General features: G+C 37.8%; 1 protein-coding gene across 1 annotated transcript; it reads left to right on the forward strand.

Moving 5' to 3' along the window:
* The first annotated feature begins 8,672 nt into the window (after positions 1-8,672).
* Positions 8,673-10,546, forward strand: LOC122031963 (F-box protein SKIP2-like). The gene has a single exon (XM_042591194.1). It carries the CDS (start codon positions 8,805-8,807, stop codon positions 10,440-10,442), a length of 1,638 nt encoding a protein of 545 aa, XP_042447128.1. The 5' UTR covers positions 8,673-8,804; the 3' UTR covers positions 10,443-10,546.
* The last annotated feature ends 10,757 nt before the right edge of the window (positions 10,547-21,303 follow it).

Raw genomic sequence — 21,303 nt, forward strand, 5'->3', positions numbered from 1 at the left:
AGTTTAGAGGTTATAATGAACTACTATTGGATGATCCATCCATTGATTTACTTGGTGAGTTACATGCTTCTTTGGTTTTATGACTACTTGAATATAGTTCATGTTTTAAGTTATTTTATGTATAATGTTAAGTAATGAAAATTTGATTATTAGGTTGTTATTTTATGGCATCATCAAGTTTTGGCAGCATCAAAAATACAAGATTTCAACCTGTAACATGTAGAGACTGCGGATAAAGAACATTGGTGTGTGTTTCTAGATCTACCAAGAATCTTAGAAGATAGTATTACAATTGTAGGCAACATGGATGACAAAAGTGAATGACGACCGATACTAGTTTATCTGGCAATATTGAAAGTGAACACAATGCTTCTCATGGACATAATCTGGGAATAATCCAAATACCGAAATTCATTTGGATATCAATGATGGTGAATTTAATTCTCTTAGCTATGATCCTGATTGTGTTGTTAGTTCATTTTGTTAGTTAGTGTTAAGTAATGTTCTTGCTGCCAATCAAAACACCAATCTCAGATCCTTTCTGATTCAGGTGGTTTAAGCCGACCTCCATTGCCACAATTCTTAGCACTTTTAGATGCTTTTAATATTATAATATTATCCCCTTGTGATGTGGTTATTGCATTATCAGGCTCTCGAAAATGTTTCATGGATAGCAAATTGGGATCTTGGAGATGTTCTAGGAAGATATCCTTGCTTGAATCTGGGAAATCAAGTATATGATTAAACATTGAAACCTCTAAGTGTATAATAGCCAAACTTGTAAAGCAACCTATAGATTAGCTCTTATTTTCCGGATTTATTTGTCTAAATGTCACTCCAAAATAATCAACCTATAGTATCATGTGCAAATGCCACTCCAAAAGAAGTGGACACACTACAAAATTGTTGTTTTTTGTATAACCTAAACATGCAAATTGTCGTGATGAAAGTTTGAAGCCCAACTTCAAATTGTCATCTGGTTATGTGCTGCAGACTTCCAACATTCTGTTACATGACAGCATGACACACACCATTTCAAATCTCTCCAGGGATTTGAAAGAGCACTTGAGAAGATTGCGGCAACAATCTGATTCCAGAAGGTGCGTAGTAGTGATGGAGATGATGCGACAACGGGCAGCTGAGGTTGCAGGGAGCACTTGACAAAGAAAAACGAACTGTATATAAACGTTTTTTTCTTACACAGATTTGACAATAGTGCAAGTTGAGTTGATAATCTTTCACACACACACACACACACACACACACACATACACAAATGTGAAAAGAACAAACAACATTAAGTTTTGACCTTACCCTGATAATGTATGGAAGATAAACTTACCAAGTGCAGTAAAATCAGGTTCAACTTTAGCTCAAACAGACAGGGTTCTAATTACCTCCTTTTTATTCATATACAGTTGCAAACAATGTTCTATTAGATTCTAGACTTGAGAAATAATTGATAATTGGGGATTATTGCAAAAAGACAAGTCACAACCAATGTGTGCATATGCGTTATCCTACATTGAATTAACCATAAGGATTAACATAGAAAAATACAGCAGGTAGCAAATTGAATTTGTTCCATGAGAATAAAAATGGTAGCAAAAGCAAACAATTATCTTCTGAGTAATATAATATAAAATAATTATCTTTCTCTTCACGCATACAACTGAAAATACATGAACAACTATCCATTCTAAATCAATAGGCTTGAGTCCTTGAGTTCTAGAAAGGATTAATAGCCACGTCATCCTTGGTGTTGCCTCTGTTAATTAAATGCTACGATAAGTTGAAGCAAGTGACCTGAAATTAGTAAGAAGCTAATGATTATTCTTCTTAAATGTTTCATCAGTAAGAAGCAAGAGACATGATAATATAATAGAAAACAATTATCTTTCTCTTCACATGAACAAATATCGGTCCCTTACTATCCATTCTAAATCAATATGCATGAGTCCTAGAGAGGATTAACAGCTGTGTATACCTTTGACAGCTGCGTCATCCTTGGTGTTGCATCTGTTAATTAAATGCTATGAATCCTGTTAAAACCAGTGCTATTTCCAAATTCTTTATATTTCAGTCTCAGGTAACTAAATTCACATTTAAATACAAACAAACAAGATAGAATTGTTAAACAAATTCAGAGTGCTCTAATAATAGATGTTTCATCAAGACCTTACCAAAAGAGAGCTCGTCCAATAAGTTGAAGCAAGTGACCTGAAATCAGTAAGAAGCTAATGATTATTATTCTTAAATGTTTCATCAGTAAGAAGCAAGAGGCATGATAATAGATGTTTCATCAACAAGTTTCTAAAACATCAGTAAGTTACCTAAAACATCAGTAAGCTAATGATACAGTTGTCCATCATCAAAAGTGCATGTTGTTAGAGCCTGCAATAATAAAGACAATTTATTAATTTCATTTATTCAATAAAAAATAAACCACTATAATTTAACAAAATAAAACTTTGATAGTATCAGCTATAGATCCCAAATCAGGTTCATATGTGTCGTCAAGACTGATATGATTATTATCTTCAATTGATCTGATAATTGACACATTGTCATATACAAAATATAATAAAAATATAAATTTAATCGACACATACCCTTGCTGTAAATTGGGACAGTTACGCTTGTCATGTGACACTCCTCGATATCCGCATCCATGACAAAGCCTAGAATTTGAGGTTGATTTCTCCTTTGATGATCTTAATCTCTTCCCACATCCCTTAGTTCTTACTGTAGAAAGATCAATAATACCAAGACCCTCATCAATGGATTTCTTTCTTTGACTTCTATCACTGCATGCTGTACTAATGGACATCTCTTGAATTTTATTGTAGATATAATCAAATTGTTCATCCAAGAAGGTTGTCCTCTGATTACTCAAAAATACATCATCAACTAATACTAAAGCTTTATAGGATAACCTCGAGTGCCTCGACATCAAATACCTTTCCGAATCTGGATCATCAATGACATTTTACTCCCCTAAAGCATATATTGCTCCAACTTTTGCATCTCGTGTCCATCGTTTGAGTATATACGTATCAGGCAAAAGAAACACTTGGTTGATACGAAAAAAAACTAACATATGTCTGTATGGAATGCCCTCGAACTCAAATTTCGTGCAGCTACATGATATGTAATCCCTTTGTTTGTCATGTGTGAGCACTCTTGATTTTGAGGAAGAAGAACTTTGAAATTTCATCACATGGTAAACCGCTGAGGCAACTCCTGTAAATGTCTGTTGCACATAATAACTATGACTCTCGGTCATTTCGCTTTGAAACTCTAGCCGTTTCTTTTTTGTGTATATCTTAACCATTTGAGTTTCCATTGGCCATGTTGTCTTAACCTTGGGATGCTCATTTATATCAATATGGTCTGCAACTAACTCATTGTGTCATTGGTGTCTCAGTGCTCTATTAAAACGGGTGATAAAATCCATTAATGAGTTTTTACTTGAGACATATTTATTGAAAAATGCATGTGAGCTTTTAGATCTTTGACTACTTGACATTCCTGCATAAAATACATGACTAAAATATACTGGAACCCATCTGTGTCGCAATTCATACATCAAGGATAACCAATCATTTTTCTATAAGTTAGCACATTTGATAGTTTCTTCTAATGATTTCTCAAAATCATCAGCTGTTGTAGAATTTGTAATGACATTCTTTATGCTGTGATAGTAGTTTCAAAAATTCAAATGGTCTAATTTATATGAGAATTTGTTCAATATGTGCCACAAACAATATCGATGCACTGTTTGAGGGAAACACTGTGCAATAGCTTTTGTCATAGCAGGATCTTGATCAATGATGATAACGTTTGATGCACCTTTAGGCATGACTTCTAAGAACTTTGTAAGCAACCAAACAAAAGACTCAGTTTTCTCATCACTAAGAAACCCGCAACCAAAAAAAATTGTCTGATGATGATGGTTAATTCCTACAAATGATGTCAAAATCAACTCATATCTGTTGGTGTTATATGTAGTATCAAATACCACTACATCACCAAATACACTGTATGCCCTTCTTGATACATGATCAACCCAAAAGCACCTACTAAATTTTTTATCTGAATCAGTCTCGTAATCAAAGAAAAAACCTGAATTCTTTTCTTGCTCAGATGTAAAAAACTCAATCAATGTTTCAGCATCAATGACCTTTTGTTTATCTCTAAGATTTCTCTCAAAGTTTCTAATATCTTTTTTTGTGCAACCTACCAGTTCAGGGCCTCCATACTCTATCTCCAATAAACGTATTTGTTGACAAATTGGTACATTGGCTTCTGAAAACTGTTTTGTCAATGCTTTCTTAGCTACCGAAACACTACGATGTGAGCGTAGCAAATGCACCTTTGATGGAGTCGAGAGCGGATGCTTATGGGTTTCTACGAAGTTACACATAACCCAATTAGGCCCCGTTTGTTTCTTGGCAAATGCAATATTTGACTTACAACCCGTTCTAACTGCGCCACGTGTTCTTTCCCTTGTTAGTTGATTATGGTTTGGATGTTTATTGTTCTGCATTAGATCTGTATGCCCTTCTTTAAAGTAGACAATTTGTTTCCATGTCACTTCATTTGTCATCTTGTTTTTCCTGCTCGTGCTATTCCTTGAACTAAGTCCGGCTTTTCGTGCATATTGGTTATAGAAAGAATATGCATCCTCCAGTGATGAAAATTCCATTCTAATTTTTTGCTTTCGATCATCTGCAACTTGGGGAATGAAGTCCTAATCATCAACTCTATTTTCTTCCATTTCTGTGCCCCTCATATTATATTAGACAATAGATAAATAAATAAATGAATAAACACTACATCTTATTTCAGAATAAATAATAAACTTAAGTTTTTTCAATTAACTTAACAGAGACACTAAACTCTAAACTTGATATTGTTTCCAACAAACTTAAGTTGCATGATCATGATCTCAACATCTATATATGTTTGTTTTCCACATACCTTGCAGAGACATATTCTGCAAACAGGACCGAATTATGCAAACAGAACAATATTCAGAAGTTAACTTCGATCAATTCATGTACGAATTGTGATGAAATAAAGAACAGATGACTTGGAAAATGAGAACGGCAAATCAGAAAACATCAGCTAATGAAACCATAGTTGTTCGCATCAGAGTAAACCCTAGCTTCTTCATAGTTCCACAACATAAGTACAAAAAAACAAGTTAAGGAAAGCTTCAACATAATTTTTGGGAAATTACCTCATTTCCACCGGCAACTGAGTAGGGATGGAAGGGCGCCTATGAGGCTTCGTGGCGGCGAGGAACCCAGGCACGGGGAGAGAGGAGCTAGGGCTCTCGCGTGCTGATTGCGGTGATAGAGGCGAGTGATCGAGGGAGGGAGGTCGCAACTAGGGTTCTAACGAGAGAGGCGAGCGAGGGAGGGAGATCTCGTGGGCTGATCGCGGTGAGAGAGGCGCGGCGAGGGAGGGAGATCTCACGGGCTGACCGCGGCGAGAGAGGCGAGATCGCGACGAGAGAGGCGCGGCGCGGGGAGATCGCAGGAGAGACTGCTAGGGTTTTTTTTTGGATAGTTGAGCACCGCGGCGAGGAGATATTTTTGTTTTGACACGACTTGTTTCCTCTGTGCTTTAACTCGCTTGACGTGGCGTCCAAGTCATCGTTGCCGCACCAAAACACCACAGGCGAGAGCTCCTATATATATATATATAGATTGAATTGATGAGTTATATTCATTTTTAACACCTTTAATATTTGCCCGCTCTGTCCATTTATAAGACCATTGTCTTTTTTATTTAAATTGTAAAAAATGAAATTTATTTTTCCTTTATTACAAATGATGTTTCATTTTATTTTTGAAACTATTTTTTTTTATTATCATAACTATAAAGTTATAATTACTACATAATTATAATAAGTGTTGTGCAATTATAATAGTTACGATAACTATTACAATTATGTAACTATGATCCCGTAATTCTTATAGTATAATATTGACTAATATTGATTAAAAAAAATATAATGTTACAGTAACTGCTCTAATTTGATGTTGACCAATCAATATTGATTAGTGTGACCAATGATAAAACAACAATATTATTAGTATTGATTAAAATCAAAATGTTACTCATGATACTTAATTATTTTATGAGCACCTCATCTTGATGCTTGGATATTATAGCCGTCAATTTGTGTTAATCCTATCAAGTTAGCTCGTCTTGCTAAATAATTTAAGTGGATTGCGTAAAAATTTTATCATCCCAAGCCTGTCGCGGGCTGACCCACCGCAAGCCGACCCGCCTAGGCTTGTGACTCACTCGGTTCGACCCACGACAGGCTTGGGTTGGTCCGTGCGCTGAGAAACCCATGTAAGCTAAGTTTTATGTAGAGACATCAATTTAGGTTGGGTTCGTCAAGTTGTCCCGCCCCGCCAAATAATTTAATTGGCTTAGGTTAGAATTTTATTAACCCAAGCATGCCGCGGGCTAACCCGCCTAGGTCCACAACCTTGCACTGGTTAGCCAGCAACAGGCTTGGATTAATTTGCGGGTTGAGAAACACCTATAAGCTAAGGGGCTGCTTGTTTGGGGGGTTTGGAATGAGAATGGAATGAAACTTGGTGCTTGGTTTGGGGAAATGATGGTGGAACCTACAGATTCATTCCTCTAAATATAGGAATGGACCATTACTGAGTAATATGGGAGGGTGGGGGGGGGGGGGGGGGTATGGGAATCATTCCCATTTCACAATTTCATTAATATTTGCAATCATTCCTATTCTCATTCCCATTCCCTTACCCGAACCAAGCGCCCCCTAAGTTTTATGTCAATTTATTATCTTTCTTTTTTATAATTTTGAAATAAAAATAGTATTTTTTATCAAACATATACTCATTTGCGTCCATTTACATTTAAAATATTTGTTTCTGGAAATATTTGATTGATAAAATCTTTCCAAAGTAAACGTTGAAAATATTAAATTAGTTTTTTTTTAAAAAATTTTGAAAAAATTTTAATGGGTCCGCGGGTTGACCCGTCTAGCATACAATCCGCCTTGGATTGAGTTGAGTTGGGGGTTTCCCAATCTGCTAAGTTGACGGATCGGCCAACCCCACCCTGCTCCACCAAATGGCTGACCTGTGGCCTACCACGGGCCGATCCATCCTGCCACGAGTTGATCCGTTTAATAACTCTATCAGATAATAACTTTCATCAAGCATCTCACCTTAATGCTCAAATATTAGCTCCTACCGAACACTTGGACTTAGTGCTCGAATACCAGCTTCTACTGAGCACTTGGACTTAGTGCTCAGATACTAGCTCCTACTTAGTACTTAGACTCAATGCTTAGATACTAGCTTCTATCGAGCACTCGGACTTAGCACTCAAATACCAACTTTCACCCAACATCTCACCTTAGTGCTCGAATATTCTAACGAGCACCTGTACTCAATATTCAAACCTAATTCCATGATCACCTGCTAATGAATATATGACATCTTTTGAATGGAGAAATTAATAATGATTGTCAAATCTGGTTCCTTAATTACCTTTCTATTAATATATGGTGCCCGACGAATGGAAAGATAATTAACAGTTGTCATATCTGATTCCTTGATTATCTTTCTATTAATAGATGACGATTGATGAATGGAGAGGATCGGATTTTCTCATCGAATTTTACGAGTGACATGGAGATATTCTTTTGATAGTTATATAACCACTAAAGAGAATAGTAATTTTTCTTCTTGCCCATTGAGGCGACCCTTCTCCACGGGTGCGTTTGGTTTGCACCGTTTTCATTTTCATTTTCTAGAAAATGCGCATTTTCTAGAAAACAGAAAACGACTTTTTGTCATTATCTGTTTTTCTAGAAAACGATAGCCAATTTTTTAGAAAACGCACGCAGAAAACGTAAACCAAACACCGTTTTTCAAAAAACGTGCGTTTTCCAGAAAATGAAAATGGAAAACGCGCGTATGCGTTTGGTTTGCACCGTTTTCATTTTCATTTTCTGGAAAACACGCGTTTTCTAGAAAACAGAAAACAACTTTTTGTCATTCTCTGTTTTTCTAGAAAACGATAACCAATTTTTTAGAAAACGCACGCGGAAAACACAAACCAAATACTATTTTTCAGAAAACGCACGTTTTCCAGAAAATGAAAATGAAAATTGGAAGTCTTTCCAATTTTCTCTTTCTTCTTCTCATTTCACGTATCTTCAAATCCTAGATCTCTACTATCGGTGACTAACATTTGCCAACTCCTAATTAATCTGTGTTACTTTTCAGGTGACTAGATCTCACGAGTTCAGAGGACGATCTATTTTTATTTTATTTTATAAAAAAGAGTATAGAATAATTTATTTGTTTCGACAGATAAAAAAAATATGATGGGATGAAATACCCTTTTTAACAATAAATTAAAAAGACCTTTCGATAAAAAATTAAAAAGAAGGTTACGACTGCAATTAAAATGGGACGACTACTAATACGAAGGGAACTTCTCAACTGAATCGAGCGAGTCTATTTCATCAACTTGTTGGCATTGACGAGCACAGCAGTCAAGTCACAACACGAGTCGCGACCAATTACGGGGTGGTGCCGTGCATGTGGGCCCGATGTCAAGTCGTGGAGTGATTCGCTACGTAGACCCGAAGGGGGTAAAATGCCGGATTTCAGCAGCATTCCTGTTCTTGATTGGAATTCCACTTGGAGTCCGCTTCTTCGTCTCGGTGTTGGACGGTGTGGCCGCATCGGATCCCCATCGGCACCGCCTTTTCCCCTTTCCGGCCGACCTGAATGGGCCAATCCGCCTCCAAGAAATCCAGTAAATCTCTCTCCTGTTCCTGTTCCTGTTCCTCTTCATCCTCGGGCCTCCGTGCGAGGTTTGCATCTGTCTCCGTCGGCCAACCGGCGGCGATGACCAAAGAAGAATTGGCCTCATGCGAGGATTCCACCGCTTATTCCTCCAGAGATTGTACCGTCGACCTTCCAGACGAATGCTTAGCCCTCGTCTTCCAGTCCCTTGGCTCCGCCGACCGAAAGCAGTGCTCGCTGGTGTGCCAGCGATGGTTAACGATCGACGGCCAGAACCGACATCGTATTTCCCTCGACGCGAGGGCTGAACTCCAGGATGCCGTGCCGGGCATCTTCGCCCGATTTGACGCCGTCACTAAGCTTGCCCTAAAGTCTGAACGCCGAGCCGAGAGCATCGGCGATGAAGCGCTTGCGCTGATCGCCGCTCGGTGCCCGAACCTCACGCGCCTCAAGCTGCGCTCTTGCCGTGCCATTACTGATGCCGGTATGGTTGCCGTCGCCGAACAATGTTCAGTCCTCCGCAAGCTCTCCGTCGGGTCTTGCACTTTCGGCTTCAAGGGCATTGAAGCCGTTGTCCGTGGCTGTTCTGTTCTAGAGGAGCTCTCCATCAAGAGGCTGCGTGGCCTACCTTTCGCCATCGGCGCTAGTACGTCTGGCGACGAAATCATTGGCTCTGCCTCCCTCCGATCTCTCTGTCTGAAAGAACTTATCCATGGTCTGTGCTTTGCACCACTCATCTCTGGATCCTCCAACCTCAAAACCCTAAAACTAAACCGGTGTTCAGGTGACTGGGACTGGATTCTAGAGGACATAGCCGATAAAGTCCTTGGGATCACCGAGGTCCACCTTGAGAAGCTTCAGGTCAGTGACCGTGGCCTTGCTTCCCTCTCCTCTTGTGTCAATCTTGAGATCCTTCACCTTGTAAAGACCCCGGAGTGCACTGATATCAGCCTCACCGCCATCGCAGAACGCTGTCACCTACTCCGTAAGATCCATATTGATGGATGGAAGACCAACAGGATGGGCGATGAGGGCCTCATAGCTATTGCAAAGCAGTGCCCTAACCTGCAGGAACTGGTACTTATTTCAGTGAATCCAACTGTTCGAAGCTTAGGGCATATAGCGAGCAACTGCCAGAACTTGGAGCGCCTTGCCATCTGTAGCAGCGACACCTTCGGGGATGCCGAAATTTCTTGCATTGCCTCCAAATGCATGGCTTTGAAGAAGCTCTGCATTAAGGGCTGCCCAGTGTCTGATCAGGGGATGGAGGCCCTGGCCAAAGGTTGCCCCAAGCTAGTTAAAGTCAAGGTAAAGAAGTGCCAAGGTGTGACACCGGAATTTGCAGGCTGGTTGATGGCATGCAAGGAGGGGATGGTGGCAGTGAATTTGGACACAGCAGCACCAACTGAACAGGCAGAGCCCAGTGTTACTGAGAGTGTGGCGCTTGAAAACAATGAACAGTCAATCGATCAAATTGGGGCTGTCAATCTTCACTCATCAAGCTGTAGTTCTAGGCCGTCTCCATGGAAGGCACAGATGGGACTTTTTGCCGGTAAGAACTTTGTAGTGTCTGCTATCCGGAGATGGTCTCATGGGAGTAGTAACTCCAGTCATACATGAAAGGGAAGGACAAGCTCTTACTTCTGTTGCATTTCATCTGGCTAAGTATTTTAAGGTGTATGTCATCAGTTAGCACTTCAAATCTAATGTGCCTATTTGCTTGATATTGTTACTTCTGTTGCTGGTCCTTATGCTTTCCATCTCCATGTTTATCTACAAAATCTTCGACTTTGTTGCTGATAGGTTCATATTCATATTACTGATGCATGCTCCTCGGATACATTATGGATTTATCACTTCAGAATTGCTAAAATGTTTTGAAGGATGCAAAAGGTTTTTGAAACAAAATCGTAAAGATTGCCTGATGCTGTTTGATATACAAAATATTATCTATATTGATATATTCTGAATCTTTAGACACTTTGTCACTCTCTAGTAATGTAGCTTGATTTTTTAAGTTAGGGCTCGCTGGCTCAGCATTGATTCTTCTTTGTATCTATTTATGCATGTAGTTTGAATACATTTGTGTGGCTTAGACTTGTTAATAGTTTGTTATGAAGTTAAGATTATTGCACTGAAAAAAGTTTGTGAATCGAAACTAGGATATGATACATTATGGAGTAAGATTTGTATTGAAGGAAACACCTGAGCTGATCTTCCACCAGGATGTATGACATATCCTGTTACTAAACTTAAATCTGTCAAATGTATAGATGCTTGATAACCTAATTTTATTAGAAGTCTAATAAGGGATGTATTCCAGATGCTTGACATATTCTGATAAGGTAGTCATGTAACTCTTGCTTTGAGCTAATTGGATCTCTAAGGATCATACTATGGACAAGTGTTTGCTTAATCATAATACTGTTTTGAAAAGGTTGATTTAAGGTAATCATTTTACTTGGTGATTTAGAGAATCAAATTGGTGTTAAGGATAATCTTTGATGAGAACTTAGAGAACCCTCTGTTGATGATCCCTATTGGCGTTTATTAGATGATTTTTATACTCATTTTTTTTTTTGACTATAAAATCCTGTTTAGCTAATTGCCTTCATTACTTTTCATTTTCTGGAGGTATAAAAGATTATGATCAAAGGGTGAATCCCTTTCATTTGGTTTTAGAATACGCAGCATCTACATGCATTGGCAGGGAGAGCCAAGCTTTAAGCATAATGGCATGAGATCGATAGGGATATAAACGATCAAGTTAAGTTTTGTATTGTTTAAATTTGAGTCAAGACCAACGGAGTCTAAAATAAATCAAGTGGTTGAAATGGATTTTCAAACTTGAATGATTTTTTTTTAGGAGTTGTTTAGATATTATTGAGTCCTCAAGTTTATTTGATTATTTAAATTTTTTATATTTTAAAGTTTGTTAAGTTGGTTAATGAATTTGATATTATAAATTTATTTATTTATTTATAAATTCGATATAAGATTTTATTAGGGATGTAATCGAGTCGAATTCTTGAATGTTTGAGCTTGATTTGTTTATAATCGAGCCGAATTCAAGTTTTATTTAACGAATATATTCATGGTTCACGAGTTTATTCGAGTTTTTATCGAGCCTAAACGAGTTTAATAAATATAAATTATAAATTTAAATATTTATTAAAAATTAAATTATATATTTAGAGAAAATTATAATATTATTATTAAAATTTATAATTTTATTCTAATAAATAAATTTAATATATTTATTTATATTTTTCATAATAGAGTATAAAATTTATAAATTCAATATCAAAATTATTATTATTTTTATTTAAAAGTTACTTAATGAGCTTAACGAACGTGTTCACGAGTTAACGAGTCGAATATTGTGAAATTTGAGCTTCGTTTGTTTATCTTAACGAGTTTCATTAAATGAGTTCAAATAAATTTTTATCGAATCGAGCTTCGAATAGTTCACGAGTAGTTTGGCTCATTTATATCCCTAAATTTAATGATGAATGTAGTCTGTAAATTTGTTTATGAATATTATTAGGTAAAATCAACGGGCGTTTCAAATTTTACAAAATATAAAAGGAAGTTTCTCTTTAAAAAAAAGTAAAATTGATTGTATTTAAAAATACCCTTTATTCCATCATTATTCTAACTTAACAGCTCGGAACAGATATTACAAGAATATTAATTTATCAAAATTATTAAAATCTTATTAAAATTATTTTAAATTAATTAAAATAATTTTATAACGTTATAAAAATTATTAAATAGCTGCTATGTATTATCATAGTATTGTATTCGGTGTTATATGATAGTTGCATAATAATTTTTATATATTATATTATAGTAAAAGTTTATTATATTTATTTTGAATATTTTTTACGGTTCCTCTACTGATTATGTAAAAGAAGATAAATTATTGGATCAATTTATGATTAAACTTTAATATATTATAAAAATTGATGAACTAGGCAATATTGATCTTGGACGATCTGCTCTACTCTATAAAAATTTGTTACGTAGTTGAGGATTGAATCATAAATATTTAGATAATAATTTAACATCCTTCTATTATATCATAGTCCTGAGGTAACTTTCTCCGTGTTAATCCTGAGACGGATTGACAGGGGTATTGGGGACGAGCATACTCATTTTTTTTTCCACCAATAGTCCTGAGGTAGCTGTCACTTTTATACTAGTTGTTACACTAGTATGGAAAAAAATATTATAACAGTTATATAGTGATTTCGATACAAATGCTGAAATGGAAAGTATTATGGGATAATATATGAGGCATCCTTTTTGTTTTTTGTTTTTTGTTTTTTTAAAAGAGACATCATTTTCCTTTAATTTCGGATGTCTTTTTTTTTACCTAATATTATTTATGAATAATTTATAATTTTTATTTATGTATATCAGGGAATTAAATATATATGTATTAAATTTATTCATTTAATTTATAAATTAAATAAACATAAATAAATTCTTATGGAAGTTAAAGACAAAACGCCCTAGTCAGTTTCAGTTTTCCAACCAATATCCAATAATAAACTCTATCCTTCATCCCCCACCTTCCCCCCTACGTAGCTTCAAGGCCATACCTCTATTTATTTTATTTCTGTTACTCTGTTTCTGGAATACTTTGAAGTCTTCTGTTATTCAAAGCAGCGTTCTGTTCACCCAACGCCCATGCTTCTGCGCTGCTCTTATCGCATCCCCGCTCCATGATTCACCTCGAACCTCCCTCCCCGTTTCCATTTCCAAAACTATCAAATTGGATAATCATTTAATTCAAATTAAGAACATAAGTTTATTGTCTTTTGATTTATCAGAATTGGAATTGGAGCTCTATCAACCCATTTTTCTATCAATTGATACGGGAGTAATTTATTTTCAATTCTTAAAAAGTTATCTATGTTGGTTGTCGTATGCCTGCTATTTTGTCTTTCCGTCGCTCGTTCAGGGTGATTGTTGGCATGGACAGAATCAATCACCACGTTTGGTTTTTTTTTTTTTTTTTTTTTTTTTTCAAGTTTTCGAATTTCCAATTTTATTTCGTTTTAAAATTGGGGAAATTTAATTTTTTGGTATGGGATGCCGGAATAAGATATGCAACGGCCGATTTCCTGTAGTATAAGGTGACCCAGGATGAGTGACTGCTGGAACTGGCCGCCGGAAAGATTTCAGTTTTAGATCTTGCGACGCGATGATTTGAAAAAAAAAAACCCGGCTCCAACAATTTTCGGGCAGATTGGAGGCTAGAGATGGCACGACGGTGATTGTATCCTTATTGGCTGATGTCGGTTGGCGTTGGTTCAGCTAGAGGGAAGGTGGCTGCGATTGGGAGGAACGATTGCATCAGTTGAAGTGATGAACATTAGTGAGATGATGAATGAATGTAGGTCTTGTAAAATATGAATCAGAAGATGGATCATTTTTTATCATTGATGGAGAGTGATGACCTCTACTTATTTTACGCATAGAGTCATTACTTTTCATCAATGATAAAAAATGATCTATCTCCTAATCTATATTTTAAATTAAGGATTAAAGGATCTGGACGATGAAATTGTTTGAGAAAGTTACTTCTTTTGAGAATTTTTTATATTTAAAATAATGGTATCGGTTTCACAAAGAGGAGGTTTCAAATTGGGAATTTTGATATATAACTTGTCCTTATAAGTCACCTTTAATAACAATTCATTAATTTTAATCATTTGGATAAAATAATTTATTTTAATTAATTAAATTATTTTATAATATTGATTTAAAATTTTAATTGGTTTGGATTGTTAGGTTCTATTAATATCTATTATTTTAAATTAAGTTAAAATTATTATTTCAAATTAAGTTAAAAATAAATTATATGTCGTCAAAGTAATATCTATTTTTTAAAATTTAATTTTATTTGAAATATTAAAATATTATTGAGGTATTAAATAAAATATAAATATGTATATTTATATGAGTATTAATCGATTTAAAGGAAGATTTATATCTAATAAAATTATATATTTACTTATGATAATAAACACTTTATAATTATAAAGGTTTTATTTATTATTTTTTTATGAATATAATAAATCGATCCAAACATATATTTATTATTTAGTATTTGATTATTACAATCAAAGTACCCGTTACAAATAATATTACTGTCCAAATACTTAATAATTTAATTTATTTGGTATCTGATCATGAAATTTACCATTTATTTAAATTTATTTGAAATGAATATGTTATTATGTTATTATTCTTATGTTCTCTTTTCAACAAATATTGCTATTGTTTCTACTAACTTAAGTTCAGTGTCAATTCTTAATGAGACAAATTTTAAAGATGAGAAGGAGAACATTCTTATTGTTCTTAGCTGCATAGATTCAGATATTGCGATTAGGACAAAGCAACCCATTGCTCCTACAGATTCTAGTTCCTTTGAACAAATGACTAAATATGAGAAGTGAGATTGCTCAAACTGCATGAATTTTATGATCATCCAGCACGGCATACCTGAGGCTTTTAGGGGTGCAGTGTCTAATAGATGTTGGAGCAATCTAGGTGCCCTAGGTTTTGATGTTTGAGTAAAGATTTAAGTTAGGTTTATTTTTGTATTTGATATGCATTGTGAGTGTGCAGGATACAGGTACAACAAGAAAAGTCCAAGTGCGATCTTGACAAAGGAGAAAAATCCAAGAGGAGTCTTGGCAGTGTAAGTCCAAGTATGTAGACTTGGCAACATAAGTCCAAGTATGACTTGGCAATAGTTGAAGTCCCGGAGGTGAGAAGCCTCTTGGCAAAGGAAGACCCGACAACAAAGACAAGGTCGAAGGAAGCTCCAGAAGATAATGTGTGAAGGATGGGGAGACATCTGAGGGATGTGAGACTGATGGAGGAGGCTAGAAGGCTATGTCTAGGTTTGTCGGGTCAGGACGAGTGCTGAGTGAATATACTCGGGGGTCAAATCTTAGGGTTAGGGTTTGACTAGTTGACTGGGTTAGGGTATAGAATATTTCTGTTGTCGATGACCAAGAAAATAGTAAAATATACTGCAGCAGCATTGTAGCAGTTATTGTAGCGGTACTACAGCAGTATTGTAGCAATCGACTGGTATTTTCATCAGTCAATTGGTATCGAGGTATTAGCATGTAACAGTCGAATTCCACAGAGGACCAGTCGACTAGTGATTGTACCAGTCGACTATGTTGGTGCGGGTAGCACTAACGGTCTAACTCAGGTTTTGATGAATGACAAATCAGGTTAAGTTAGTTTGTTGTTGTCTAACACTTTGATCGAGTGTGCAGAAGAAGTCCAGACAGGTCGACGGGCTGACCAGATGTCTGGCACGAAGCCCAGCTAGGTCGACGGGCTGACCGGATAGCTGGCACGAAGTCCAAGCGGGTCGACGGGCTGACCGGACGCTTAGGCACGAAGTCCAGCTAGGTCGACGGGCTGACCGGATAGCTGGCACGAAGTCCAGACGGGTCGACGGGCTGATCGGACGTCTGGCAGGTAAGTGAGGTAAGTCACTGGAGGTGAGTGACTGCGAGGACGCGTTCCCGGGAAGGGAACATTAGGCGTCGATCCGGCTTAGATCCATTTCGGATATCTAAGTCGAGATCGTGACTAGATTCCGGTCTTGGAAAGACGGAATCTAAGTCATACTCTTTTTGCTAAATTCATACTCATTTTGCTTTTCTATAAAACTGTGCTAACAGTCTGTGTTGCAGGGTATATTTGCCTCGGACTAACCTTTTTTTGTAGGAGAAGGACTTTCTGGAGAAGAGGGGTCCGGGCGCCCGGAGGTCCGGGCGCCCGGAGGTGAATTTTATCCAAGCTGAGTCATCGCCATGTGGAGTTCGCTGATTAGACTTGCCACGTCGCACCAGGGCGCCCGGAAGGGATCCAGGAGGCCGGAGCAGCATATAAAAGAAGCCCCAGGGGCGGAGCTTAAAAACAACTGAAAATCTACTGCTTGCTCTGCTGCTCTACGCTCCTGCGACGCCGCGAGGCTATTCCGACAAAGCGCTTTCTTAATTCTAATTCTTCTTCTCTTGTCGGTATTTTATTTCTTTCAATTCTTGTACTTAATTATTTTGTAATCATCATTCGAATTGATAGTGATTGCCCAACGAAAGTATTCACAGAGTACGGGCCTTCAAGTAGGAGTCGTCACAGGCTCCGAACGAAGTAAAATTACTGTGTCTGTTCTTTTAAATTCCGCTGCGCTTAACTCTTTTCAACATTGTTTTTCAAATCGATATTAACCCTCCCCTCTATCGACACTTCACGATCCAACAGACTGGTGGTGGGAAAATAACTTGATGTTTTCCTCCCGAGCTCTATTTAATAGAGCTCGGGGTGCTTGGGTATGGTTGACAAAATTAGTGGTGGTTAACCCTAATTAGAGTCTCTAAGCGCTCAAGTGATCTAATGTGGTCTTGTGCGAGTTATGGTAAGGTTTCTCCACCCACAAGGAGCTATACGAGCTAGTCGGAAGTTCTCTGGGGAATCATCCACCAATAGATTGGGATCGACCACATTACGGATAGTCATAGAGTAGGAGCTTTATCTCCGAACCATGTAAATTACCGTGTTAGAGGTTTGATTGTTTTGTTTATTGCCTCTAGGATTTAGTTTTCCTTTGTTTGTTTTGGTATTCTGCTGCGCTAACAAGCGTAGGAAGAGAACAACGTGGGTGAGACGCTATTCACCATTCTTTAACAGACATCAAAGTCCCAACAATTTTGTCACCAAAGCTAAAGAATATTTTGATGAGATTGAGAAGCGCTTTGCCAAAAGCAATAAGGTGGAAACAAACACAATTCTAAAGATCTTGATTTCCATGGAGATAAAGGTAAGGGAAATGTTCAAGAATATATCATGGAAATGTCCCACCCTACTTCAAAGTTGAAGGCACTTAACCTTAAATTGTCGGACGACATGCTTGTGAATTTAGTGCTTATTTCTCTTCCAAACTAGTTCAGTCAATTCCAGATTAATTATAACTGTCAAAAGGTGAAATAGAGTACTCTTAATGAGCTCATTTCATACCGTGTTCAAGAGAAAGAGAGGTTGACGTAAAACAAGGTTGAAAGTGCTTATTTGGCAAGCACCCCTAAATATAAGAGAAAGAAAAGAAAGAATGAGGCTACTAAAGGTCTATATGTGAAGAAACAAAAATAGGATAATAACAATAAATATTGTCTTCTGTAACAAGCCTGATCATGTCAAGAAAGAATGTTCTAAGTATTATGCCTAGCATGTGAAAAAGGGTACATTTTTAAAAGGTTTGTTCTGAAGTAAATTTAGTTTCATTACCTAGAAATACTTTGTGGTTAGACACTGGTATTACTATTAACGTAAGTGTTTCAATGTAGTGTTACCCTAATTGTCAAAAGCCAAGTGATGCTGAAAGATGTATTTAGGACAAATCTCTAGAAATAGAGTTGAACGATCTAATAGAATTTTACACTCTATTGATTTTACAGACCTAAATATTTGTGTTGAATGCATTAAGGGAATACCAAAAGAAAGAAAGAGAGTGTATATAGAGCTACAAAAGTATTGGAATCAATACAAACAGATGTTTGTGGACTATTTCCAACATCTTCTTGGAAATAATATTTTGTATCATTCATTGATGATTATTTTAGATATGCATACATGTTCTTATTTATGAAAAAGGCTCAAACATTAGATGTTTTCAAATCATTTAAAATTGAAGTCGAGAATCAACTCGATAAAAGAATTAACAAAGTTAGATCTGATTATGGTGGTGAATACTACGATAAATATGATTGTTTAGGTGAGCAACGTTCAGGATCTTTTGCTCAATACCTAGAGGAGTGTGAAATTTGTAGGATCAATGCACGTGAGAGAGAGGTGAATCATGTGATTTTAAAACTTTTCTTTCTATTTTGAAATGAAGTATGCAGTGGAAAATCGAAATAGAAATAAACAACAAGAACTCAAGCGATTACTTGGTTCAGAGCCTTCAGCGACTCCTACTCCAAGACTCATGATCCCTTGGATAGTAGATAGGTTATTCTACGTGTGATTCGAGCAGCCGAATGATGAAACGATTGCGTAGAGAGGTTATTCTGAGGTTGTTGGTCGAGGGTCCCTTTAGCCATCTTCGAGCGCCCATACCACTCCGAGCACTTAGATTGAAGACTATCTGATCCTACTTCATCATTGATTTATCCATGTCCAGGCTCCTGGACCTAGTCCGGGCACTTAGATCGCTGACGTGTCTGTGCCTTGTCGAAGCTTTATCTCTGAATATTTATCCATCTCTAGGCGCTCGGACTGGTCCGGACACTTGAACTCTGACGTGTGCCGACTAATCCGAGTGTGCCACTTTAACTAGTTGCCTTCCTAGCGTCGGGCCAATCTAGGCACCTAGACTCAGTCAGAGCGCCTGAACCTCCAAGCGCCCGAACCCTTCTCGGGTGCCTGGAGACCCTTTTTTCAGCCAACTAATTTCCTGCACAACAAGGTTAACACAACAAAGTATAACCTACAAAATTAAGTTAGCACAATATAGAGATAGCATTATTAATTAGATCCTTTCTTTCCAAGACCAGAATCTAGTCATGGTCTCAACTTAGACATCCTAAATGGCTCTGAGCTAGATCACACCTATAGTTCCACCAGGACTCATCTTCATTAGATCTCTCTCCTCCAGTGACTTACCTCACTTATCATTTGTAGTCAATTGACTTACCTTTTGACCCATTAGGTTTTCTCGCCAATTTTCAGGTCCGTAGATCCAATTGGACTTCGGCCAACTTCAGGTATCGTAGACCCAATTGGACTTACCATTAGATATTGGATCACTTCTTGACCTATCTGGACTTCGTGTCAGTTATCAGGTCCTCAAACCTAACTAGACTTCGGCCTGGTGTTAGATCTTCTAGACTCGACAATTCCTGCACACTCGGTAACAAGGTTAGATAATACAATATCTAACTTTAATCTATTTGTCATTCATCAAAATCTAAGTTTGACCATTAGTGCTAACTACATGAATAAAATCATCCCACAATACACCATGCTAGGCTCACCAAGCATGAATGATATAGCTAAATGATAAAATCAAACTCTTAAGTGTTGGTGCAACATCCCTCAGGTCAAGGTTGACCTGGGTGACCAAGCTGAGTCTTGGTTTGAGTTTAGATGTTTGACAATAAGAAATTGAATGAAGAAGAGTCAAGTAGGTCAAGGTTGACCGGATACTTGACAGGGAAGTCCTGGTGAGTGAAGCCAGGCAGAAGGAAAACCCTAGTGAGTGAAGCTAGGTGAAAGTCCTAGTGAGTGAAGCAAGGTGAAAGTCCTGGTGAGTGAAACCAGGTGAAAACCCTAGTGAGTGAAGCTAGGTGAAAGTCCTGGTGAGTGAAGCCAGGCAGAAGGAAAACCCTAGTGAATGAAGCTAGGTGAAAGTCCTAGTGAGTGAAGCTAGGTGAAAGTCCTGGTGAGTGAAACCAGGTGAAAACCCTAGTGAGTGAAGCTAGGTGAAAGTCCTGGTGAGTGAAGCCAGGCAGAAGGAAAACCCTAGTGAGTGAAGCTAGGTGAAAGTCCTGGTGAGTGAAGCCAGGTGAAAGCCCTAGTGAGTGAAGCTAGGCAGATGGAAAACCCTAGTGAGTGAAGCTGGGTGAAAGTCCTGGTGAGTGAAGCCAGGCATATGGAAATCCAGATGGATCAAGGATGATCGGACACCTGGTGTTGGGAAGTCCAAGTAGGTCATGGAGGACCAGACACTTGACATGAGACGGTAAGTCCAAGTAGGTCAAGGGTGACCAGATACTTGGCATGACTAGAAAAGTCTAAGTGGGTCAAAAGGATTGACCAGACACTTGGTGGGAAGTCCTAGCAGGTCAAAGGAGTGACCAGATGCTAGGCATGATGTACCAACAGGTCAAGGTTGACCGGATGTTGGTTTGAGAGGCTTGGAACTTGGTTTTGGGCAAAAACCAAGTGTTGGATCGATCCAGGAGCTGGATCGATCAGTGGATCGATCCAGGCTTCTCCTAAGCGAACAGAGAGCCTCTGGATCGATCCGTGGATCGATCCAGATGTTCCAATCGATCAGTGGATCGATTGGGACGCGGCTGCTTCGCGCGATAAGCGCTGGATCGATCCGTGGATCGATCCAGGCGCTTTTCCAGAGCACAGAGGCGCTCTGGATCGATACGTGGATCGATCCAAAGCCTCCCCGATCGATTGGGAACATTTGAATCGATCGGGATCCGACCGTTGGCGTCGATAAAGGCCGCAGGCGTTCATTTCCTTCGGCATCTCTTCTCCGATTCACTCCAGATTTCTCGCCAGCTCCTCCACAGCACTCACAAAGCTCAGATCGCCAGTTCTTGCAGGATCTTGGAAGTTTTCCAAGTCAAGAGGCGGATCAAAGCCAAGAAGAGAAGCTAGGGTTAGGGTTTATACTCATTGTAAGCTTGTAAGCTTGTATTTCTTG

The sequence above is a fragment of the Zingiber officinale genome, chromosome 11A, assembly GCF_018446385.1.
Source record: "Zingiber officinale cultivar Zhangliang chromosome 11A, Zo_v1.1, whole genome shotgun sequence".
Taxonomy (NCBI): Eukaryota; Viridiplantae; Streptophyta; class Magnoliopsida; order Zingiberales; family Zingiberaceae; genus Zingiber; species Zingiber officinale.